Source organism: Physella acuta, unplaced genomic scaffold (genome assembly GCF_028476545.2).
Source record: "Physella acuta isolate Inbredline_101_S28 unplaced genomic scaffold, ASM2847654v3 ptg000694l, whole genome shotgun sequence".
NCBI lineage: Eukaryota > Metazoa > Mollusca > Gastropoda > Physidae > Physella > Physella acuta.
The window spans coordinates 276461-302436 of record NW_026732213.1 but is presented as its reverse complement, the minus strand read 5'-3'; the positions used below and the strand labels follow the sequence as shown (position 1 = coordinate 302436).

Sequence of the window (25976 nt, the reverse complement as noted above, 5' to 3'; positions counted from 1 at the left end):
CCAGTAGTGCTAATGTTAGATCACCACAAGTAGTGCTAATGTTAGATCACCACCAGTAGTGCTGTTAGATCACCAGCAGTAGTGCTAATGTTAGATCACCACCAGTAGTGCTGTTAGATCACTACCAGTAGTGCTAATGTTAGATCACCACCAGTGTAGTGCTAATGTTAGATCACCATCAGTAGTGCTAATGTTAGATCACCACCAGTAGTGCTAATGTTAGATCACCACCAGTAGTGCTATTAATAGATCACCACCAGTAGTGCTAATGTTAGATCACCACCAGTAGTGCTAATGTTAGATCACCACGAGTAGTGCTAATGTTAGATCACCACCAGTAGTGCTAATGTTAGATCACCACCAGTAGTGCTAATGTTAGATCACCACGAGTAGTGCTAATGTTAGATCACCACCAGTAGTGCTAATGTTAGATCACCACCAGTAGTGCTAATATTAGATCCCCACCAGTAGTGCTAATGTTAGATCATCACCAGTAGAGCTAATGTTAGATCACCACCAGTAGTGCTAATGTTAGATCACCACGCTAACAAGGAGGTTGTAGGTATTCTAAATGAAATAAGAAATTCAACCAATCACAACCCACTGGTTTGCTTGTAGAGCAGAGTACCATGGGCAAGCGTGGAACAGTCCAGCTTAATTCGATCAAACCGTTAGAGGGACACAGACCAGATTACTCCTCTTTGAGTGACATGGCCTGGATTTATCAGACTCGACCTGAATATTTAGAAAAGATGAAACTTCTACAGGTAATACATATTTTATTAGTAATTTTTACTTCCTGGTAGAATAGAGAATAAAGGATGTATTGTAATGGTGCGAAAAATTTTGAGATTTTGACAATTGTTGACGTTTTACAACCTTCTATAGCCAGCAACACAATTTTTGACGTTTTTCAACCGTCTATCTATAGCCAGCAACACAGTTTTTGACGTTTTACAACCTTCTATAGCCAGCAACACAGTTTTTGACGTTTTTCAACCTTCTATAGCCAGCAACACATTATTTTGCAAATCTGCCCTTCTGTATGTGCATGTAAAAACGATAACTTGAATGCCGTTTCAGTTAGGTTGACGAACTTTCATATTTCTAATCCAAACTAATTTTATATCAAATTTATAGTGTTCGGTCAACTTTGAAGCGATTTCTGTCATTCTTTGAACCGGAAGTCGTAATTTACCAAATATCCGTAAGAACCCGATAGCTTGAGTAATATTTGAGTTAGTAATATTTAAGTTAGACAGAATTTCATATATAAGTACTAGCCGTCCCGGTCAGGCCCTGCTCTGGCTTCTGTGAAAAACCTTTCTGTTAAAGACCATTACCTGTGTGTTTAGTAATCATCATAAACCCGGCACTGCCCACCCAAACCACAATCAACCAAAACCAAAACAACAAAACGCAAACATAACGCTAATACAATTACAAATACAAACGAAAACAAAAACATAACAACAAACCCAACCACAACCACAAACACCAATACAAACACAAAGAAAAAACAAACAAAAAAGCAAACGAAAACAAAAACCTAACAACAAACCCAACCACAACCACAAACACCAATACGAGCACAAAGAAAAAAACAAACGAAAAAGCAAACGAAAACAAACCAAATCCAAACGCAAAACCAACCACAAACACAAACACAAACCCAAAGAAAAAACACAAACAAAAAAGCAAACGAAAACAAACCAAATCCAAACGCAAAACCAACCACAAACACAAATACAAACACAAACCCAAAGAAAAAACACAAACGAAAACGAAAAAAGAAAGAACAAAAGCGAACCAAATCAAAACGCAACCACTAACGCAAACCCAACCTAAACACAAAGAAAGCACAAACGCGAACATAAACGCAAAGTGCTCACAGTCTAGCCCTGGGCAGAATCGCCTGTTTCAGCTTAATAAACGACTATAGTACCCCAACTTATTCATAGTCTTTTCCACTCACTTAAACGTGCCAAACTAAACCAAATGAACAATTATAATACTCCAAGCTTATCCGTAAAATACCTACAACATTTGCACTTGATCAATCCCCGCTAATTATGTAATTATTTTTTTCCCAACACCAAAACAAAGTAATAAAAAGTAAATTCTTTTCCACTAATGCAATGTTTTATAAAGGGAAGTAATTGTGTTTTCCTAATTTATCAAAGGGAAGTAAGTGCTAAAGGACTAAATATAAATAATTTTCAGACATAATTAGAATTTTTGTAAAAGATGATATTTTTTTGAAATTGTGTTTAATGAACATGCCGACAATTATTACTATCAGTTTGAAAAATGAAAATTATTTCCCAACACTTTCAGTATTAATTTTTTTAACTCATAAATTTAGACCTTGAGTACTATGATAATCTAACACTTAAATCCATTGAAGTATCCACGACAAACCCATTACATACAGAATTGAGATTTATGTATTAGATAAAATCTTAAACTATGATTACTCATTTGAGTTACCTTCGAAATCCGGAAGTGTTACTTTACTCTATTTTCCGATTCTAAAATTCTAATAACATAAGTAGGCCTACCGTTTCAGTTAGATGAATGAAACTTCATACCTTTTCTGATTTCTCAAAAAATATGACAGAACCCATTTGTTTCAAACTTTTCACGTAGGTTGCATTCAATGCACTGTGACATAAAATGTAACATAATTAGATGCTTAATAAGCTTTTCAAAGATAAATCAATGTGTCCTTTATAAAATACTAATTTTCCGTTCTATCTACTTTGTAAGCGTTCGTTTTGGTACGTAATTAGTTTTCCTACTCGATTCTATTCTGCCCGTGAAATCATTTGTCCTTGGGATCATTTGTCGTAAGATAATTTGTCCTGTTCAGTTACTTAAAGCTCAGGCTAATTAGTGTTTGATTAAATGATCATTTCTGCATATACCATTTGTTTTCGCATCGTGAAGGTAATAAGAGAAGGCACTACTGCGCAGCTTACGGAGATGATCGAATCTTCCAGCAGACCAGATGAGCTCCTTAACATCCAAGACGACATTGGTGTCGGAGTGCTACACATGGCGGCCAGATTCGACAAGCCGGATATGACAGCAATCCTTCTTAAGCACGGCGCTAGTAAGTTGTGGTCAGACTGACATTTGCTTGTAAGGTAGCTCATAGCATGTCAACGTGTGCACCGTGTCGATATGTCAATGTGTCGATATGTCAATGTATCACTATGTCAATAAGTTCACATGTGACACTGCCCACAATGTCATTTTGCCCACCATGTCAATGTTTCGATATGTCAATAAGTTTACATGTTAAATTGTCGAAAGCTCTATTTATATTTTTTTGCCCGATTATAACGCACCCGTTATATTCCATATATGTTAAAATAGGGAGGCTTAAAGCGGCGAAAACTCCATATAAACTGTATACGAGAAATTAAAAAGCACGATTACAATACTCCTTATAGACTGTGTAGGAGAAGTAAAAAAGCACGAGTGTGGTCGTGTGTTCTAGTGTAAAGCTACCCAGACAACAACATTTACAAACCCGTGTTTCGTCAAGCCGTACTAAAGTTGCCAGTTGTCGGATTATTGGAATAAGTTACCAGTAATATATATTATATAAGGTTTCAAAAAGTTACCAGTTGTAGTGATGCATAAGGTTTTAAAAAGTTACCAGTTGTAGTGATGTATAAGGTTTTAAAATGTTACCAGTTGTAGTGATGTATAAGGTTTTAAAATGTTACCAGTTGTAGTGATGTATAAGGTTTTAAAAAAGCGACCAGTAGTAGTGATGTATAATATAAGGTTTTAAAAAGCTACCGGCTGTAAAAATGTTTGAAATTTAAATCCCCCTCCCCCCTAGATCCTAACGCTTTCTTAAGCGTTCGACACACGCCGTTTGCAGTGGCGTGTCGATTCAGCAGCATCGGCGTCATTAAAGTCTTTCTAAAACATGGGGTGGATCCCCTCTTTCATGTGAAGGACCAAGGGAATGCCTTACACAGCATCGCCCGTTTCAGTTCTGTTGCGGTTGCCGAGGTAAGTAGGCCATAAATCATTCGGTTGCCGAGGTAAGTAGGCCATAAATCATTCGGTTGCCGAGGTAAGTAGGCCATAAATCATTCGGTTGCCGAGGTAAGTAGGCCATAAATCATTCGGTTGCCGAGGTAAGTAGGCCATAAATCATTCGGTTGCCGAGGTTAGTAGGCCATAAATCATTCAGTTGCCGAGGTTAGTAGGCCATAAATCATTCGGTTGCCGAGGTAAGTAGGCCATAAATCATTCGGTTGCCGAGGTTAGTAGGCCATAAATCATTCAGTTGCCGAGGTTAGTAGGCCATAAATCATTCGGTTGCCGAGGTAAGTAGGCCATAAATCATTCGGTTGCCGAGGTTAGTAGGCCATAAATCATTCGGTTGCCGAGGTTAGTAGGCCATAAATCATTCGGTTGCCGAGGTAAGTAGGCCATAAATCATTCAGTTGCCGAGGTTAGTAGGTCATAAATCATTCGGTTGCCGAGGTAAGTAGGCCATAAATCATTCGGTTGCCGAGGTTAGTAGGCCATAAATCATTCGGTTGCCGAGGTTAGTAGGCCATAAATCATTCGGTTGCCGAGGTTAGTAGGCCATAAATCATTCGGTTGCCGAGGTTAGTAGGCCATAAATCATTCGGTTGCCGAGGTTAGTAGGTCATAAATCATTCGGTTGCCGAGGTAAGTAGGCCATAAATCATTCAGTTTCCGAGGTTAGTAGACCATAAATCATTCGGTTGCCGAGGTTAGTAGGTCATAAATCATTCGGTTGCCGAGGTAAGTAGGCCATAAATCATTCAGTTGCCGAGGTTAGTAGGCCATAAATCATTCGGTTGCCGAGGTTAGTAGGTCATAAATCATTCGGTTGCCGAGGTTAGTAGGTCATAAATCATTCGGTTGCCGAGGTTAGTAGACCATAAATCATTCGGTTGCCGAGGTTAGTAGGTCATAAATCATTCGGTTGCCGAGGTTAGTAGACCATAAATCATTCGGTTGCCGAGGTTAGTAGGTCATAAATCATTCGGTTGCCGAGGTTAGTAGGCCATAAATCATTCGGTTGCCGAGGTTAGTAGGTCATAAATCATTCGGTTGCCGAGGTTAGTAGGCCATAAATCATTCGGTTGCCGAGGTTAGTAGGTCATAAATCATTCGGTTGCCGAGGTTAGTAGACCATAAATCATTCGGTTGCCGAGGTTAGTAGGTCATAAATCATTCGGTTGCCGAGGTTAGTAGGCCATAAATCATTCGGTTGCCGAGGTTAGTAGGTCATAAATCATTTGGTTGCCGAGGTAAGTAGATCATAGATCATAAATCATTCGGTTGCCGAGGTAAGTAGATTATAAATCATTCGGTTGCCGAGGTAAGTAGATCATAAATCATTCAGTTGCCGAGGTTAGTAGGTCATAAATCATTCAGTTGCCGAGGTAAGTAGATCATAAATCATTCAGTTGCCGGGGTAAGTAGGCCATAAATCATTCGGTTGCCGAGGTTAGTAGGCCATAAATCATTCGGTTGCCGAGGTTAGTAGGTCATAAATCATTTGGTTGCCGAGGTAAGTAGATCATAGATCATAAATCATTCGGTTGCCGAGGTAAGTATATCATAAATCATTCGGTTGCCGAGGTAAGTAGATCATAAATCATTCGGTTGCCGAGGTAAGTAGATCATAAATCATTCGGTTGCCGAGGTAAGTAGATCATAAATCATTCGGTTGCCGAGGTAAGTAGATCATAAGTCATTCGGTTGTTTAGGTAAGTAGATCATAGATCATAAATCATTCGGTTGCCGAGGTTAGTAGGTCATAAATCATTCGGTTGCCGAGGTTAGTAGACCATAAATCGTTCGGTTGCCGAGGTTAGTAGGTCATAAATCATTCGGTTGCCGAGGTTAGTAGGCCATAAATCATTCGGTTGCCGAGGTTAGTAGGTCATAAATTATTTGGTTGCCGAGGTAAGTAGATCATAAATCATTCGGTTGCCGAGGTAAGTAGATCATAAATCATTCGGTTGCCGAGGTAAGTAGATCATAGATCATAAATCATTTGGTTGCCGAGGTAAGTAGATCATAAATCATTCAGTTGCCGAGGTAAGTAGGTCATAAGTCATTTGGTTGCCGAGGTAAGTAGATCATAAATCAAGTAACGTGTTGATCGAATATTTAAAAGAGATAACGTGTCAATGTTGCTCTAACAACCCAATCCCCAGACGTGTGTTGACTTTAAAAATCGATGCATTTAAACTCATCATATTAGCTCGTAGAATTGAGTTATTTGACAATTTGCCCGTAGAATTAAGTTATTTGACAATTTGCTCATAGAATCGAGTTATTTGACTATTTGCTCGTAGAATTGAGTTCTTTGACAATTTGCCCGTAGAATTAAGTTATTTGACAATTTGCTCATAGAATCGAGTTATTTGACTATTTGCTCGTAGAATTGAGTTATTTGACAATTTGCTCATAGAATCGAGTTGACAATTTGCTCATAGAATTGAGTTCTTTGAACAGCTTGTGTACAAAAAATGCAAGCCACCAGTCGACTCACGAGGTCAGCTAGGAAACACACCTTTACACTACGCCGCCCAGTACGGAAATGACGCGATGTGCCGATGGCTGGTGAATGTGTTTTCTAATATTTTACTCATACACAAGTTTGTCACATACTTTATTCATACACAAGTTTGTCACATACTTTATTCATACACAAATTTGTCACATACTTTATTCATACACATGTTTGTCACATACTTTATTCATACACATGTTTGTCACATACTTTATTCATACACAAATTTGTCACATACTTTATTCATACACATGTTTGTCACATACTTTATTCATACACAATTTTGTCACATACTTTATTCATACACAAGTTTGTCACATACTTTATTCATACACAAATTTGTCACATACTTTATTCATACACAAGTTTGTCACATACTTTATTCATACACAAATTTGTCACATACTTTATTCATACACATGTTTGTCACATACTTTATTCATACACAATTTTGTCACATACTTTATTCATACACAAGTTTGTCACATACTTTATTCATACACAAGTTTGTCAAATACTTTATTCATACACACTGGTGGAAGCATTTATTTTGCATAAATATGTGAAAGGGGGGGGGGGTAGCCTTAGGTTTTTTGGGGTGAGTAAGGGGATAGCCGTGAGTTTTTTTTTTTTTTTTTTTTTTGGGTGGGTGGGGGGTGTGCCACCCCTAAAAGGCTAGCAGACAATACATGACCGGCTAGCAGATAATACATGACAGGCTACTAGCAGATAATATATAGTAGGCTAGCAGATAATACACGACAGGCTACTAGCAGATACTATATAGTAGGCTAGCAGATAATACATGACAGGCTACTAGCAGATAATATATAGTAGGCTAGCAGATAATACATGACAGGCTACTAGCAGATAATATATAGTAGGCTAGCAGATAATACATAGTAGGCTAGCAGATAATACATGACAGGCTACTAGCAGATAATATATAGTAGGCTAGCAGATAATACATAGTAGGCTAGCAGATAATACGAGACAGGCTAGCAGATAATCAATCTTAGAAAGTGTAACATTAAATTGTATTTTAATTTTTTTTATTCAAAATGAATTTTAGCAGCGATTAAGTAATCTTTAGATTATAAAACATTCTGCAACATTTTAATATAAAATCTGCTTAATACACACATTGTTTAATGCTTTAAAAAAATGCTGTTCTAAAAATATAAAATTACAATTGCGCGGGTATATTCTGAAGTTTGACATAAATTAAGGTGAAGGTGGGGGGGGGGGGGGGTGTACGATATGTGACTATAAGTAACGATGGGTAGGGGTGGAGGTTGTCGTAAAAAGCATGCCTTGAATTATGTATTCACTCACCCTAGGGGTGGAGGTTGTCGTAAAAAGCATGCCTTGAATTATGTGTTCACTCACCCTCTACAGCTCCAGCGTGGTGCTGACATCAAGGCTCGATGTACGCGCATGGCGACTCCATTTATGATTGGCTGCAAGCAGGGCCACATCAATGTCATGCACACACTGTTTCTTGCTGGTATCTTTTCACATACTAGTCATACTAGTCTTTCCTTATCAATATATATATATATATATATATATATATATATATATATATATATATATATATATATATATATATATATATATATATATATATATATATATATATATATATGCGGGCGAGTGTATGTGTGCGTGCGTGTGTGGTGAGATACATATGTATGTGCGCGTGTCTATAGAATGTAGACCTCATGAGTTTATGAGATTTGATGACATTAAAATCCTTATCTGTAAATCGAGTCTAAGAGAGTTGATCTAATGTTTGTTTAGACACCGAATCAGGAGAGGTGAGCGCCCTGACTGATGTAGACGATGAATGGATGGGATGTCTACATTACGCTGTCTCAGAGAACCAATATCAGGTCATTCATTCCTTGGCATCTGCTTCAGCCCATTCTTTATTGTATCAACATTTTAGAACGCAATTCTAAAAAATTAACCTAACAAGGCTTACTCAACCAGATAATTAAGTGTTCTTTTAAAATTATCAGTGATTATAATTAAAATTTGTCATTAAATCATTAACCCTGAGTTAAACCATTAGCCCTGTGTGTGTTATTAAAGTAAAATTAGCCCTTTGTGTATGTGGTATAAGTTAAACCATTAGCCCCAGAGCCGGCGTTAGGAATACGCGGGGCCTAGGGCCAACCATCCGCGCGGGGCCTTACCATTATATATATATATATATATATATATATATATATATATATATATATATATATATATATATATATATATGTATAAAGGCCTATATAATGTAATGTACACATAATAACACAAATGTTTTGGAGTTTATAAGCTAATGTCAAACTTTCCACTATAATAACAGATTTTTATCTCTTCCATGTATTAACCCAATGTTCGTAGTTTTTTTTTTTCCTTTGCTAAGATATTAAATCACTTTTAACAGTTATGTAATTCATACCAAATCACTTAAGAAAATTTAATCACGTGCCGAATAATTAGGAAAATAAGGTTTACAATACAGCGAACTCGGCCTGTATAGACTTCAAAATTTGTTTAGAATTCATACAATATTTTAAAACCAAAAACATTATTGTCTTAATTATTGAACGGGTGAATCCTTAAGGTGACACAACATAACAACAGTTTTAACTTTCTTCCAAAAAATAATAATAAATCACTCTGTTTAATGCCGCCTGATATAGATCCTAAGACCCCCCCCCCCTCCTCGTCGCCCTCCTCCCACCCCTCTGCACGCAACTGAATGTTAATTTTGTTATACCAAGACAAGTAGGCCTACATATAGAGTAGCCCCCCCCCACCCTAAAAACGAAATGAAATTTATATAATTTATAGAGAAAATATATACTTTTAACAGTGTCCGCACCCCCCCCCCCCCCGAAGAAAGTCTACCGCCCCCCCCCCCCCCGAAAATTTCAAGTGCCCCTCGCCCCCGGAGAAAAAAGTCTGGAAGAAGCACTGTACATATACGACATTTAATACGACATCTACAACAAGAAAGTCAGGACTAGAGTTCATCAGGTTACTAACTGTCTACTATAGACATCCCGTCTGCCAGAGCCGGCGTTAGGAACACGCGGGGCCTAGTGCTAACCATCCGCGCGGGGCCTGTTTTTTTCCATTATATAAATAGCCTATACATATATATATATATATATATATATATATATATATATATATATATATATATATATATATATATATATATATATATATATATATATATATTATACATGCACACATAATAACAGATAAATGTTTTGGAGTTTATAAGCTAATGCTTAACTTCTCACTATAAAAACAGATGTTTACCTCTCCCGCGTTTTACCCAATGTTCTTAGTTGTTTTTTTCTTGCTAAGATATTAAATCACTTTTGACAGTTATGTAATCCATACCAAAAAATCTCCAGGAAATTCAATGGCATGCCAAAAACTTAGGACAATAAAGTTGTTAAAATTGTTTGTTGATGACCAATAGTTAATATAAAAGTCAAGCGTTTTAGGTGTATTTAAAAAAAAAAAGACTGTACCGCTAGTAACTTAGTAAGCGCAGAATTTTAGACACATTTTAATATCAACAAAACAAGAGTAATTAATTAAAAGTTAAAACAAATAGAAAAATATAGCTTTTGGACTTAGCTCGAATCGTGAATTAACAATTGTTACGAATCGTGAAAACCCACTCTATGTTTATGGATATCCAAAAGAAATCATTCTCAAACGTAATCACTGACGCTCAGTGTAGGGTGGAGCTTTGGGGTGGGTGGCTACTGGATCTCTGACCGAAGAAGGTTTGTGTTTGTAGAGCGTACAAGTATTACATTACCGGTCATGATCGAGGTCTCACAAGAGAAGGTTCGTGACTATAATTAGGGAGAAAACGACGTGACAGCCAGCTACACCTTATTTATGAGTTTCCCGACGGCATGTTCGGGCTGCCGTGAATGCCGGTATTTTAGACGTGTGAGAAATCAGGACAACTTTACAATAAAGCAAACTCGGCCCGAGGTATCAAAACAGTATGGACTTCAAAATTTGTTTAGAATCCATACAATATTTTAAACCAATCATCATTATGCTCCAAACTATTGTAAAGGATATCCTACAATAAAAAAAATGTGCGTTTATTAATGACTACCATATCACTGCCCCTCAACGATGCCCATTCCTACATAAAAGTTGTGCGACGCGGACAATTCGATGACTATATTGTCTCAGCACCATTGGAAACTATTGTATATAACAATTTGAATGAATTCGGTAAATTAATAATTATGTTTGGGAACACATGAATCTTTAAGATGACACAACATAACAACACTTTTACTTTCTTCCAAAAAATAAATAATAAATCACCCTGTTGGATTCCCCCCCCCCCCCCCCCCCGCCCCTATGCCCGCCAGTGAATGTTAATTTTGTTATACCAAGACAAGTAGGCCTACATATACGACACCTATCTACAACAAGAAAGTCGGGACTAGCGTTCACTAACTGTGTACTACAGGCATCCCGTCTGTTCACTACAAATCTTCATCGGCCCGCATACAATAAGGTATCTGATTACGGGGTTTCCAAATTTTCCTCCCTGGTCAGGTCGGGCGCTAATTCGAGTCCACCCATCTCCATCACCTCAGGTCAAATGCGAGGTGACCGTACCCTTCACACAGGGAGGTGTGTGACACTATAATTTACGGCCTGTCCCAGTTTAGGTGGGTGATAACTCACTAACATCAACCAGGGCCTCAGTTACAACAATCAACAACGTCGGCATTCGACCATTTAGTTTTTCACGTGAATTCAGCAACAATTATTTAAGTTTACGAACTAATTCAGATAACTGTGACGATGCTGAAGCGCGGGGCCCCTCCAAGCGCGGGGCCTGGGGCGGCCGCCCCGTTCGCCACCCCCAAACGCCGACTCTGCCGTCTGCTCACTCAAAGGACGTCTTCATCGGTCCGCATACAATAGGGTATCTCTTTACGTCATGGGCTAATTCTCGACCGCCATCTCCAGTCAGCTCAGGTCAAATGCCAGGCGACCGTACCCTACACAAAGGGTAGGTGTGACACTATTTTTGTATCGAATTACGGCCTGTCCCAGTTCAGGTGGGACTCACCATTATCAACCGTGGCCTCAGATATAACAATCAACAACGTCGGCATTCGACCATTTAGTTTTTCCCAATTGAGTTCAGCAACATTCTTTTTTAAGTTTACGAACTAATTCAGATAACAATGACAGTGCTGAAGCGCGGGGCCCCTTCAAGCGCGGGGCCTATGGCGACCGCCCCGTTCGCCACCCCCTAACGCTGGCTCTGATTAGCCCTATGCTGTTGTACAAGTTAAACCATTAGCCATGTGTGTGCTGTACAAGTTAAACCATTAGCCCTGCGTGTTGTACAAGTTAAACCATTAGCCCTGTGTGTGGTACGAATTAAACCATTAGTTAAACCATTGTACAACACAATTAAAAAGAAAGCTCTGTTGAAATGGAATGTAATTGATCCAACAGGCCTCACTAGAACTGCTACAGTGGGGAGCCAATCCCAACACACAGAACGTAAGTTGACACAAGCTGATGACTGATTGCTTTCTTATCGCTGATTGCTGCAACAGATGGCTTAGATTAGTTGCCTCTCTCCAGGTGTACTTGATGACCCCACTCCACATCTGTGCTGTGGACGGCTACAGCCAGCTAGCCACGCTCCTGCTGTCCTATCACGCGGACCCCGAGATCAAAGACAAGGTTGGGAGAACACCGCTCTACAGGTGAGATCTTTGTTGTTTAGGTTGGTAGAACACCGCTCAACAGGTGAGATCTTTGTTGTTTAGGTTGGCAGTACACCTCTCTACAGGTGAGATCTTTGTTGTTTAGGTTGGTAGAACACCGCTCAACAGGTGAGATCTTTGTTGTTTAGGTTGGTAGAACACCGCTCAACAGGTGAGATATTTGTTGTTTAGGTTGGCAGAACACCTTTGTACAGGTGAGATCTTTGTTGCTTAGGTTGGGAGAACACCTCTCTACAGGTGAGATCTTTGTTGTTTAGGTTGGCAGAACACCTCTCTACAGGTGAGATCTTTGTTGTTTAGGTTGGGAGAACACTTCTCTACAGGTGAGATCTTTGTTGCTTAGGTTGGGAGAACACCTCTCTACAGGTGAGATATTTGTTGTTTAGGTTGGTAGAACACCTTTGTACAGGTGAGATCTTTGATGTTTATGTTGGCAGAACACCTTTGTACAGGTGAGATATTTGTTGCTTAGGTTGGGACAACATCTCTCTACAGGTGAGATATTTGTTGCTTATGTTGGCAGAACACCTTTGTACAGGTGAGATCTTTGTTGCTTAGGTTGGGACAACACCTCTCTACAGGTGAGATATTTGTTGCTTAGGTTGGAAGAACACCTCTCTACAGGTGAGATCTTTGTTGCTTAGGTTGGGACAACACCTCTCTACAGGTGAGATATTTGTTGCTTAGGTTGGGAGAACACCTCTCTACAGGTGAGATATTTGTTGCTTAGGTTGGAAGAACACCTCTCTACAGGTGAGATCTTTGTTGTTTAGGTTGGGACAACACCTCTCTACAGGTGAGATATTTGTTGCTTAGGTTGGCAGAACACCTTTGTACAGGTGAGATCTTTGTTGTTTAGGTTGGCAGAACACCTCTCTACAGGTGAGATAATTGTTGTTTAGGTTGGGACAACACCTCTCTACAGGTGAGATATTTGTTGCTTAGGTTGGCAGAACACCTCTCTACAGGTGAGATAATTGTTGTTTAGGTTGGGACAACACCTCTCTACAGGTGAGATATTTGTTGCTTAGGTTGGCAGAACACCTCTCTACTGGTGAGATCTTTGTTGTTTAGGTTGGGACAACACCTCTCTACAGGTGAGATCTTTGTTGTTTAGGTTGGCAGTACACCTCTCTACAGGTGAGATATTTGTTGCTTAGGTTGGGAGAACACTTCTCTACAGGTGAGATCTTTGTTGTTTAGGTTGGGAGAACACCTTTGCACAGGTGAGATATTTGTTGCTTAGGTTGGGACAACACCTCTCTACAGGTGAGATATTTGTTGTTTAGGTTGGCAGAACACCTTTGTACAGGTGAGATCTTTGTTGTTTAGGTTGGCAGAACACCTCTCTACAGGTGAGATATTTGTTGTTTAGGTTGGGAGAACACTTCTCTACAGGTGAGATCTTTGTTGCTTAGGTTGGAAGAACACCTCTCTACAGGTGAGATATTTGTTGTTTAGGTTGGCAGAACACCTTTGTACAGGTGAGATATTTGTTGTTTAGGTTGGGAGAACACCTTTGTATAGGTGAGATATTTGTTGCTTAGGTTGGGACAACACCTCTCTACAGGTGGGATCTTTGTTGTTTAGGTTGGCAGTACACCTCTCTACAGGTGAGATCTTTGTTGCTTAGGTTGGGAGAACACCTTTGTACAGATGAGATATTTGTTGTTTAAGTTGGGAGAACACCTTTGTACAGGTGAGATATTTGTTGTTTAGGTTGGCAGAACACCTCTCTACAGGTGAGATCTTTGTTGTTTAGGTTGGGACAACACCTCTCTACAGGTGAGATCTTTGTTGTTTAAGTTGGCAGAACACCTTTGTACAGGTGAGATCTTTGATGTTTATGTTGGCAGAACACCTTTGTACAGGTGAGATATTTGTTGTTTAGGTTGGCAGTACACCTCTCTACAGGTGAGATCTTTGTTGTTTAGGTTGGGAGAACACCTTTGTACAGGTGAGATCTTTGTTGTTTAGGTTGGCAGTACACCTCTCTACAGGTGAGATATTTGTTGCTTAGGTTGGGAGAACACTTCTCTACAGGTGAGATCTTTGTTGTTTAGGTTGGGAGAACACCTTTGTACAGGTGAGATATTTGTTGCTTAGGTTGGGACAACACCTCTCTACAGGTGGGATCTTTGTTGTTTAGGTTGGCAGAACACCTCTCTACAGGTGAGATCTTTGTTGCTTAGGTTGGGACAACACCTCTCTACAGGTGAGATCTTTGTTGTTTAGGTTGGCAGTACACCTCTCTACAGGTGAGATCTTTGTTGCTTAGGTTGGGAGAACACCTTTGTACAGATGAGATATTTGTTGTTTAGGTTGGCAGTACACCTCTCTACAGGTGAGATCTTTGTTGTTTAAGTTGGGAGAACACCTTTGTACAGGTGAGATATTTGTTGTTTAGGTTGGCAGAACACCTCTCTACAGGTGAGATCTTTGTTGTTTAGGTTGGGACAACACCTCTCTACAGGTGAGATCTTTGTTGTTTAAGTTGGCAGAACACCTTTGTACAGGTGAGATCTTTGATGTTTATGTTGGCAGAACACCTTTGTACAGGTGAGATATTTGTTGTTTAGGTTGGCAGTACACCTCGCTACAGGTGAGATCTTTGTTGTTTAGGTTGGGAGAACACCTTTGTACAGGTGAGATCTTTGTTGTTTAGGTTGGCAGTACACCTCTCTACAGGTGAGATATTTGTTGCTTAGGTTGGGAGAACACTTCTCTACAGGTGAGATCTTTGTTGTTTAGGTTGGGAGAACACCTTTGTACAGGTGAGATATTTGTTGCTTAGGTTGGGACAACACCTCTCTACAGGTGGGATCTTTGTTGTTTAGGTTGGCAGAACACCTCTCTACAGGTGAGATATTTGTTGTTTAGGTTGGCAGAACACCTCTCTACAGGTGAGATCTTTGTTGCTTAGGTTGGGACAACACCTCTCTACAGGTGGGATCTTTGTTGTTTAGGTTGGCAGAACACCTCTCTACAGGTGAGATATTTGTTGTTTAGGTTGGGACAACACCTCTCTACAGGTGAGATATTTGTTGCTTAGGTTGGCAGTACACCTCTCTACAGGTGAGATATTTGTTGCTTAGGTTGGGACAACACCTCTCTACAGGTGAGATATTTGTTGCTTAGGTTGGGACAACACCTCTCTACAGGTGAGATCTTTGTTGTTTAGGTTGGTAGAACACCGCTCTACAGGTGAGATATTTGTTGCTTAGGTTGGGACAACACCTCTCTACAGGTGAGATCTTTGTTGTTTAGGTTGGTAGAACACCGCTCTACAGGTGAGATATTTGTTGTTTAGGTTGGTACAACACCTCTCTACAGGTGAGATCTTTGTTGTTTAGGTTGGCAGTACACCTCTCTACAGATGAGATCTTTGTTGCTTAGGTTGGGAGAACACCTCTCTACAGGTGAGATCTTTGTTGCTTAGGTTGGCAGTACACCTCTCTACAGGTGAGATCTTTGTTGTTTAGGTTGGCAGTACACCTCTCTACAGGTGAGATCTTTGTTGTTTATGTTGGCAGAACACCTTTGTACAGGTGAGATATTTGTTGCTTAGGTTGGCAGTACACCTCTCTACAGATGAGATCTTTGTTGTTAAGTTGGGAGAACACCTCTCTTCAGGTGAGATAATAAGCGTTGAATGATTCGATTATTGGCGCATCAAAATGAAAAAAATCTGACAAATGCTTTAAGTGTACAGTCTTCATCATTGTCGTAGCGAGGTCGGGTGTTACCAGGTGCGGCACATAATGGCGTCACCCCCAGAGGCGTAGCGACCCTTCCCGGCGCCCAGGGACAAACTTTCAATTTACGATTTGCACCCCCCCCCCCTCTCAAACGTTCGATTTGCACCCCCACTCAAACTTTCAATTTCCACCCCCCTCCCTCAAATTTTCGATTTGCACCCCCCCCCCCCCCTCAATCCTTGTCGGGATTTGTCAAATTTGCTCTTAAAAGACTTTTTAACACTCGAAATAACCACTTAATTAAGAGGAATTATCATTTTTCTCTATATATTTTGCTTTTTTTTGCCTTGGTGTCACCCCTCTCCCTGTAAATGGTGTCACCCGGTGCAGTCCGCACCCCCCCCCCCTCGCTACGACACTGGTCTTCATCATTACATATCCGATATGATGTTTGACCAAACCAGATATAATTTAAACACAATTTGATAGAACAAATAACACAATTTGAAAAAACAAATAACACAATTTGATAGAACAAATAACACAATTTGATAGAACAAATAACACAATTTGATAGAACAAATAACACAATTTGATAGAACAAATAACACAATTTGATAGAACAAATAACACAATTTGAAAAAACAAATAACACAATTTGATAGAACAAATAACACAATTTGAAAAAACAAATAACACAATTTGATAGAACAAATAACACAATTTGATAGAACAAATAACACAATTTGATAGAACAAATAACACAATTTGATAGAACAAATAACACAATTTGATAGAACAAATAACACAATTTGATAGAACAAATAACACAATTTGATAGAACAAATAACACAATTTGATAGAACAAATAACACAATTTGAAAAAACAAATAACACAATTTGATAGAACAAATAACACAATTTGATAGAACAAATAACACAATTTGATAGAACAAATAACACAATTTGATAGAACAAATAACACAATTTGAAAAAACAAATAACACAATTTGATAGAACAAATAACACAATTTGAAAAAACAAATAACACAATTTGATAGAACAAATAACACAATTTGATAGAACAAATAACACAATTTGATAGAACAAATAACACAATTTGATAGAACAAATAACACAATTTGATAGAACAAATAACACAATTTGATAGAACAAATAACACAATTTGATAGAACAAATAACACAATTTGATAGAACAAATAACACAATTTGATAGAACAAATAACACAATTTGATAGAACAAATAACACAATTTGAAAAAACAAATAACACAATTTGATAGAACAAATAACACAATTTGAAAAAACAAATAACACAATTTGATAGAACAAATAACACAATTTGATAGAACAAATAACACAATTTGATAGAACAAATAACACAATTTGATAGAACAAATAACACAATTTGATAGAACAAATAACACAATTTGATAGAACAAATAACACAATTTGATAGAACAAATAACACAATTTGATAGAACAAATAACACAATTTGATAGAACAAATAACACAATTTGAAAAAACAAATAACACAATTTGATAGAACAAATAACACAATTTGAAAAAACAAATAACACAATTTGATAGAACAAATAACACAATTTGATAGAACAAATAACACAATTTGATAGAACAAATAACACAGTTTGATAGAACAAATAACACAATTTGATAAAACAAATAACACAATTTGATCAAACAAATACCAGCATCTTTTGTTTATTTTTCAGGGCTGTTGAGCATAGGAAAATAGAAGTTATATTGGCTTTAATTAAAGGGGTAAGTTAATCATTCATTTGGTCTCAGGAAAATAGAAGTTATATTGGCTTTAATTAAAGGGGTAAGTTAATTATTCATTTGGTCACAGGAAAATAGAAGTTATATTGGCTTTAATTAAAGGGGTAAGTTAATTATTCATTTTGGTCACATGAAATTAGTAGAGTTGTTATCTTTAATTGTAAGAGATAATAATTGATTTGAACATAGTTGTGTAAGTAAAAAAGTAAGCTAGTCGTTGATTCTCACACAAGTAAATATTTCCTTTTTATTATTAACACGTTTTTCTTAACTCAGCTTCGCGTTTGTTTGTTTGTGGGTTTGTTGTTAAAATTGACAACAAAAATTAGCCCACTTCTGATTGCTCTAGACATCTGAAATTCGGCATGCAGGCTATTTTCGCCTAACAATTTCAGATGCAATCATAAAAACTAGCAATTAGAGACCTAAATTAGCATAATTAAATTACGCCCCAAGGACCCTAAAATTGAGGACATGATTTCTAAAGATACCGACAAGACTGGAGGCCTATTGACACAGTTACTTCGGCCCCAATCAATGTGAGCGCGCTGGCCGTGATCGTATAGTGGTTAGTACTTCGCGTTGTGGCCGCGACAACCCAGGTTCGAATCCTGGTCACGGCATGTAGGCTGCTGTGGGTCTCGCACTGCCAAGCAAGTTTGCGATATCATTGGGAAGGCGTTTATCTTGAAAGATGCTATTAGAAATCAGTGAAGTTTAAGTTACGAGTTTTAACTTCAAAACACACCCACATAGAATTTATTTTGATAAAAAATACTCAAATTTTTTTGTATTTAAAAACACTTAGTCAAGTCATACTTAATCAAGTAATTAGATAAAGTAGAAAATAAACTATATAAAAAACTTTTTAAAAACCACGTTTTTCATGTGTAGCAACGGACTAAAAAGGAGAAAATAAAATACTTAAAAAAACCTTTTTAAACAACCACGTTTTTCTTGCGGACTAAGAAGTAGAAAATACATTTTTCTTCCTACCCTAAGGGGTCTACCAATGACTGCTCGTAGATTTTGTGCTTCCTCGAGCTGTGCAGGTTCTTGTGATGACTGTTCATACATTTGATGACAAAAAACGTGGGTCGGGCAGATGGGTCGGTAAATTTGATGGTGAACGTACCCACGTTTTTTGTCATCAAATGTATGAACAGCCATCACAAGAACCTGCACAGCTCGAGGTAGCACAAAATCTACGAGCAGTCATTGGTAGACCCCTTAGGGTCGGAAGAAAAATTTATTTTCTACTTTTTAGTCCGCAAGAAAAACGTGGTTGTTTAAAAAGTTTTTTAAAAGTATTTTATTAGTTTATTTTCGTCCAGGGAGACAGCACTCTTTCTTCGGGGGAGGGGGGGGGGTTTGCGGTGCCCTGTTTGGAGAGTAAAGAGGTAGAAACTCTGCTGACATAAAGTCTAGTAGTTGTCAGTTCTCTAGCAGAAAGGTCCAGAAATTATCATTTTCAAATTGATCCAGGCAAGCGGTCGATAACTGTGTTGACGTAATTAGACTTTAGCAAACAGCGCTACCAACCGTTGGTGGTTAACAAGACCGACTGTACCGCCGGCCGTTAACAACTTAAGCTGTATCAGTCGTTAACAAGCCTGACTGTACCTGTCGTTAACAAGCCTGACTGTACCGGTCGTTAACAAGCCTGACTGTACCTGTCGTTAACAAGTAATACTGTACCGGTCGTTAACAAGCCTGACTGTACCTGTCGTTAACAAGCCTGACTGTACCTGTCGTTAACAAGTAGGACTGTACCTGTCGTTTACAAGCCTGACTGTACCTGTCGTTAACAAGTAATACTGTACCGGTCGTTAACAAGCCTGACTGTACCTGTCGTTAACAAGCCTGACTGTACCTGTCGTTAACAAGTAGGACTGTACCGGTCGTTAACAAGCCTGACTGTACCGGTCGTTAACAAGCCTGACTGTACCTGTCGTTAACAAGCCTGACTGTACCTGTTGTTAACAAGCCTGACTGTACCGGTCGTTAACAAGTAGGACTGTACCAGTCGTTAACAAGTAGGACTGTACCGGTCGTTGATGGCAAATGATTCAAACAAAAGTGGCCAGCTATTTGTTTGGCTTCCTACAAGTTAAATGCACTTCAAACCGGTTTAAGTTATTCATTTATTGAACGATGTTTCTGAACAAACACATGAAGAACTGTTTAAATGTTTGAGAGATGGGCCATACTAATATGTTTTTCAAATGACAGTTTAACTAATGGCTTTTCAAGAGATGGGCCAAACTAATATGTTTTTCAAATGACAGTTTAACTAATGGCTTTTCAATGATATCTATTTGCATAATGCCGAATGAGCTCTTTGATTTTTAGATGTTAAACATCAATCATATCAAATTATAAATAAAAAAACAACAACCTCACATATGTTTCAATTCAATTAGAGTAGAACAATTAATGGAGTCACCAAGCACAACATTTCTAACGTTAATTTTAATTTCGAATGTTTTGGACAACTAACATAATAATAAGTAAAGCTAATAGATAAGAGAAGGGTGGTGAATATATTGTGAAAACTAATATGATAACAAGTAAAGTTTATAGATAAGAGAATGATGGCGAATGTATTTGGACTACTAACAAAATAATAAAGTTTATAGATGACGGATGGTAAATGTATTGGGACTACTAACATAATAATAAGTAAAGTTTATAGATGCGAGAAGGATGTTGAATACTAACTTAATAAAAAGTCAAGTTTATAGATAGGAGAAGGATGGTGAAACTACAACCTGACCAGCCATCTGCAACGAGTGGTCTACATGGGAGTGTAAGTTCTTACTGCGATGAAAACTGTGTGCAGTTGATGTAGGCTGTCGGAGTTGCTGGTAGTTCGTTACACTAGACTACCTGTTATCCTTGGATAACTGTGGGTTTCGGGGGTCATCCATACAGGAAGTCACGATTATTTGACGATTTTGATCTTTCACTTCTCCTCCATACTGTCACACATCGTCACAAAAAGCTAGACCCCCACATTCAAAAAGACGTCACACCCAATCATCTTTTGTCTTTTAAAAACACCAAATCGGCTGAGCATGACTCTGACCACACTATCCATGAGGTCACAGAAACAGGTGAACCCTACTTCACCTGCCAGTTTCCCGCCAAGCCTCAAACAACATATTTTTGTCTTTTAAAACACAGATTTCGGCTTTGGTTGCTCATGAGATTGTTTATAAATAAAGTGATTAATTGTTCTGAACTTTTTAAATTAAAGTGGTGTTTCTACCAATGAATATATTAATAAATTAATTAACGTCTTTAAATGAATTTTTGATTAACAGTCTGGTAAAAAAGAACATCATTCTCTACATGAATACATATTTTACAGTTCTACACATAGAGCAGATGCTCTCATGTAACGAAACAAACAAAAAAATAAAATAAATAAAAAATAAATTAATTAATATACAAACTTGTAAACAAAGTCGAGTTTTTGTAGAATATAGATAGAACTGGTGAGTCGTGACATGTTGTGTGGCAGGTGGAGACACATTGTGTGGCAGATGATGAGACATTTGTGTGGCAGGTGGTGACACGTTGTATGGCAGGTGGTGACATGTTGTATGGCAGGTGGTGACACATTATGTGACAGGTGGTGACACGTAGTATGGCAGGTGGTGACACGTTGTATGGCGGGTGGTGACACGTGGTATGGCAGGTGGTGACACATTATGTGGCAGGTGGTGACACGTTGGGTGGCAGATGGTGACACATCGTGTGGCAGGTGGTGACACATTATGTGGCAGGTGGTGACACGTTGTATGGCGGGTGGTGACACGTGGTATGGCAGGTGGTGACACATTATGTGGCAGGTGGTGACACGTTGCTTGGCAGGTGGAGCTAAACGAAAAAAAAAAACTACTAATGTGTCATCACATGATTCCTTAGGGAGCGGACTTGAACACCACAGACCAGAATCAGGAGACGCCGCTGATCATGGCCTGCAGAAAAGGTTTTGAAGATGTTGTCAAGTTTCTGTTAGACAACGGCGCGGACCTTACGGTGAAAAACTTCATCAGCAATAACTGCCTGCACGTCGCCGCTAAAGAAAATCGTCTCGAGGTCTTTAAATTATTACTTGAGGTCAGACCTTTTGTTCACATTAGAAATATTTAAAAAATATTACTTGAGGTCTGACATTTTGTTCACATCTAGAAATATTTAAATATTACTTGAGGTCAGACCTTTCGTTACATCTAGAAATATTTTAAAAATATTACTTTAGGTTGACATTTTGTTCACATCTAGAAATATTTAAATATTACTTGAGGTCAGACCTTTCATTACATCTAGAAATATTAAAAAAAATATTACTTGAGGTCTGACATTTTGTTCACATCTAGAAATATTTAAATATTACTTGAGGTCAGACCTTTCGTTACATCTAGAAATATTTAAAAAATATTACTTGAGGTCTGACATTTTGTTCACATCTAGAAATATTTAAATATTACTTGAGGTCAGACCTTTCGTTACATCTAGAAATATTTTAAAAATATTACTTTAGGTTGACATTTTGTTCACATCTAGAAATATTTAAAATATTATTTGAGGTCAGAACTTTTGTTTACATCTAGAAGTTTATATTATTTGAGATCAGACCTTTCGTTACATCTAGAAATATTTAATGCATTACTGAGGTTTGAAGTATGGTTTATAATGATCTAGAAGAACTTGATAAGCAAAAATGTCTTATAAAAACAATAAGGCCGGATAAATCATCCTGGTATAGACTTATTTTAAAAAAAATTGTCATATATACTGATTAAATATGTTCAAACTTTTAGAATATGCCATTGAATATAGATTTTGATTTGAAATACTTGATTAAAATAAATCAATTACAAATGTTGAAAACGCTGGAAGTGCTTATATCGGTCAACGGTGGACGAAATGACCTGCTTGTTTCGGTCAAAGTTTTTCTATATTTAGCTTCTATTTCTAGGCAAATCTATTTAATACTTTTTGAATAACTAATGTTTATAAAGAGCTGTTTTCAATGGGTTTGAGTATCGACGTGCCAGTATTGTGAGGCGCCAGGTGAAAGAAGGCTACGTGTTCCCAGACCGTTATAGCTACGGTGTTTTTCTTTTGCTTATTGTGCTAATGGCTTTAACAATATAATGTGAACGCTTTACACTGGTACCTCGACATTTGAGTGCTCCGACAAGCCAGAAAAGTTTCAACTGATTGTACCTCGCATCTGTTTAATCTCATCGGCCTCACTTCTATAACATTCTAAAGAAAAAGAGGTGGGGGGGGGGACGACAACCATCCATAAAACATTTTGTTTGAAGCGGCCTGCACGTGAAGCGAGTACAATGAAAAAATACCAGTGTAAAGAAAAGCGGTCAAGAAAATTAAGCAAATGTAATTTTAATTATCAATTAGCATTACAGTTCAACTATGTTCAGTAAATTTCAGTTGTTCCATTAAGTTTAGGGATAAAGTGTGGCATTATGAGAGTAAGGTGTAGGCGAATTAAAGTGGTAGAAAAAGTTGAGCACTAATAGTGTAGAGAGTAGAGAGTAGGTGAACGAAGTCACGTTCCCCCCCCCCCCCCCCCTTCCGTCAGCATCTTCAGTTAACTCAAGTCAGCTGATTTCCAAAAATAAAATACTGTGGAAAAATGTTTGTTTCTTTATATTCTCCTTTATTATGCTTTAATAAAATATTTGTTTTTTTTTATAACTACATTTTGTTATTGAAATACGTTACACAAACAAGTGGGTTGCATTTTAGTGTCTGGAACGGATTATTGAGATTTGACACAATTTCAATAGAGAACGTTGCTTTGAGATACAAACTTGCAAGCGATGGTACGGAGTTCTTTCACTAGATACCAATGTATTTCTATATTAGGGTTAGGTGTTGGGGTGAGGGGTTGGGGTTAAGGTTTTGGTTAGTCTATGAAAATAATCATGATTTTTATCAGAGCAAAGATTCAGAATTTTAATTGAATGAATTAAATTAGCATCTTTCTATCAACTACAGTAAGAGAATGTAAGACAAGGGTTTATTTCTTCAAAAGCCCAGTGTTTATTTCTTCAAAAGCCCACTGTATATTTCTTCAAAAGCCCATCGCCGGAAATGAGTTTATTTCCTTAAAAGCCCATTGGTGGGAAAAAAGAGCGTTTGCTTTTTTCGCATTCCATTGTCCGCTATAAGCACTGCCGAACAAACTAAACAAAAAGTTATTTGTGTATCAGCAGAAAAGTGATAGAAAACTTTTATCAGCGCTGGACATATTTGACCAGACTGTGTTCCATCATGCCGCCAGACAAAAGGACATTCGAGTGAGTTGACACTATGTGGACATTTAGAATTGTAGGAGCATCTCCTTAGCTCGGCGGACTAACGATCAAATTTGATTGATAAACATAAAAGCGCTGAGATTTTTTCGTTTAGCTGTGCTGTGTACGGCTGTTTTGTACTGGGCTGTGTTATCTACAGCACGCTTTTATAATTGTTTTATTTATAAACGCAGTTAATAGACCAGCTCATCTACAGGGGTTGTTGCCCAGAAACACAGGACGCTCTGGGATCTACTCCACTTCATGTGGCAGCTAAGTAGACGGCATTTTCCTTTCAATTCTTTCTTTTAGTCGGATATATTTTCTTTTCAATTCTTTCTTTTAGTCGGATATATTTTCTTTTCAATTCTTTCTTTTAGTCGGATATATTTTCTTTTCAATTCTTTCTTTTAGTCGGATATATTTTCTTTTCAATTCTTTCTTTTAGTCGGATATATTTTCTTTTCAATTCTTTCTTTTAGTCGGATATATTTTCTTTTCAATTCTTTGTTTTAGTCGGATATATTTTCTTTTCAATTCTTTCTTTTAGTCGGAGATATTTTCTTTTCAATTCTTTCTTTTAGTCGGATATATTTTCTTTTCAATTCTTTCTTTTAGTCGGATATATTTTCTTTTCAATTCTTTCTTTTAGTCGGATATATTTTCTTTTCAATTCTTTCTTTTAGTCGGATATATTTTCTTTTCAATTCTTTCTTTTAGTCGGATATATTTTTTTTTCAATTCTTTCTTTTAGTCGGATATATTTTCTTTTCAATTCTTCCTTTTAGTCGGATATATTTTCATTTCAATTCTTTCTTTTAGTCGGAGATATTTTCTTTTCAATTCTTTGTTTTAGTCGGATATATTTTCTTTTCAATTCTTTCTTTTAGTCGGATATATTTTCTTTTCAATTCTTTCTTTTAGTCGGATATATTTTCTTTTCAATTCTTTCTTTTAGTCGGATATATTTTCTTTTCAATTCTTTGTTTTAGTCGGATATATTTTCTTTTCAATTCTTTCTTTTAGTCGGAGATATTTTCTTTTCAATTCTTTCTTTTAGTCGGATATATTTTCTTTTCAATTCTTTCTTTTAGTCGGATATATTTTCTTTTCAATTCTTTCTTTTAGTCGGAGATATTTTCTTTTCAATTCTTTGTTTTAGTCGGATATATTTTCTTTTCAATTCTTTCTTTTAGTCGGAGATATTTTCTTTTCAATTCTTTCTTTTAGTCGGATATATTTTCTTTTCAATTCTTTGTTTTAGTCGGATATATTTTCTTTTCAATTCTTTGTTTTAGTCGGATATATTTTCTTTTCAATTCTTTCTTTTAGTCGGATATATTTTCTTTTCAATTCTTTCTTTTAGTCGGATATATTTTCTTTTCAATTCTTTCTTTTAGTCGGAGATATTTTCTTTTCAATTCTTTCTTTTAGTCGGATATATTTTCTTTTCAATTCTTTGTTTTAGTCGGATATATTTTCTTTTCAATTCTTTGTTTTAGTCGGATATATTTTCTTTTCAATTCTTTCTTTTAGTCGGAGATATTTTCTTTTCAATTCTTTCTTTTAGTCGGATATATTTTCTTTTCAATTCTTTGTTTTAGTCGGATATATTTTCTTTTCAATTCTTTGTTTTAGTCGAATATATTTTCTTTTCAATTCTTTCTTTTAGTCGGATATATTTTCTTTTCAATTCTTTGTTTTAGTCGGATATATTTTCTTTTGA

General features: G+C 37.2%; 2 protein-coding genes and 1 non-coding gene across 3 annotated transcripts in view; all 3 read left to right on the top strand.

Moving 5' to 3' along the window:
• Nucleotides 1-629: 629 nt before the first annotated feature.
• Nucleotides 630-12172, top strand: LOC131949411 (ankyrin-1). The gene is made up of 7 exons (XM_059311298.1): nucleotides 630-767; nucleotides 2950-3115; nucleotides 3857-4032; nucleotides 6529-6636; nucleotides 7985-8093; nucleotides 8390-8481; nucleotides 12116-12172. Exons 1-7 carry the CDS (start codon nucleotides 630-632, stop codon nucleotides 12170-12172), a joined length of 846 nt encoding a protein of 281 aa, XP_059167281.1.
• Nucleotides 12173-12256: 84 nt separating this feature from the next.
• Nucleotides 12257-25976, top strand: part of LOC131949410 (transient receptor potential cation channel subfamily A member 1) — a 36402-nt gene continuing 22682 nt past the window's right edge. Inside the window, exons 1-5 of the mRNA XM_059311297.1 lie at nucleotides 12257-12372; nucleotides 17846-17894; nucleotides 21846-22040; nucleotides 24170-24253; nucleotides 24445-24527. Coding sequence (XP_059167280.1) covers nucleotides 12257-12372; nucleotides 17846-17894; nucleotides 21846-22040; nucleotides 24170-24253; nucleotides 24445-24527 — 527 coding nt within the window. The remainder of the gene's footprint in view (nucleotides 12373-17845; nucleotides 17895-21845; nucleotides 22041-24169; nucleotides 24254-24444; nucleotides 24528-25976) is intronic.
• On the top strand, nucleotides 18464-18535 carry Trnah-gug (transfer RNA histidin (anticodon GUG)). The gene has a single exon. It is a non-coding gene; the product is annotated as a tRNA-His (tRNA).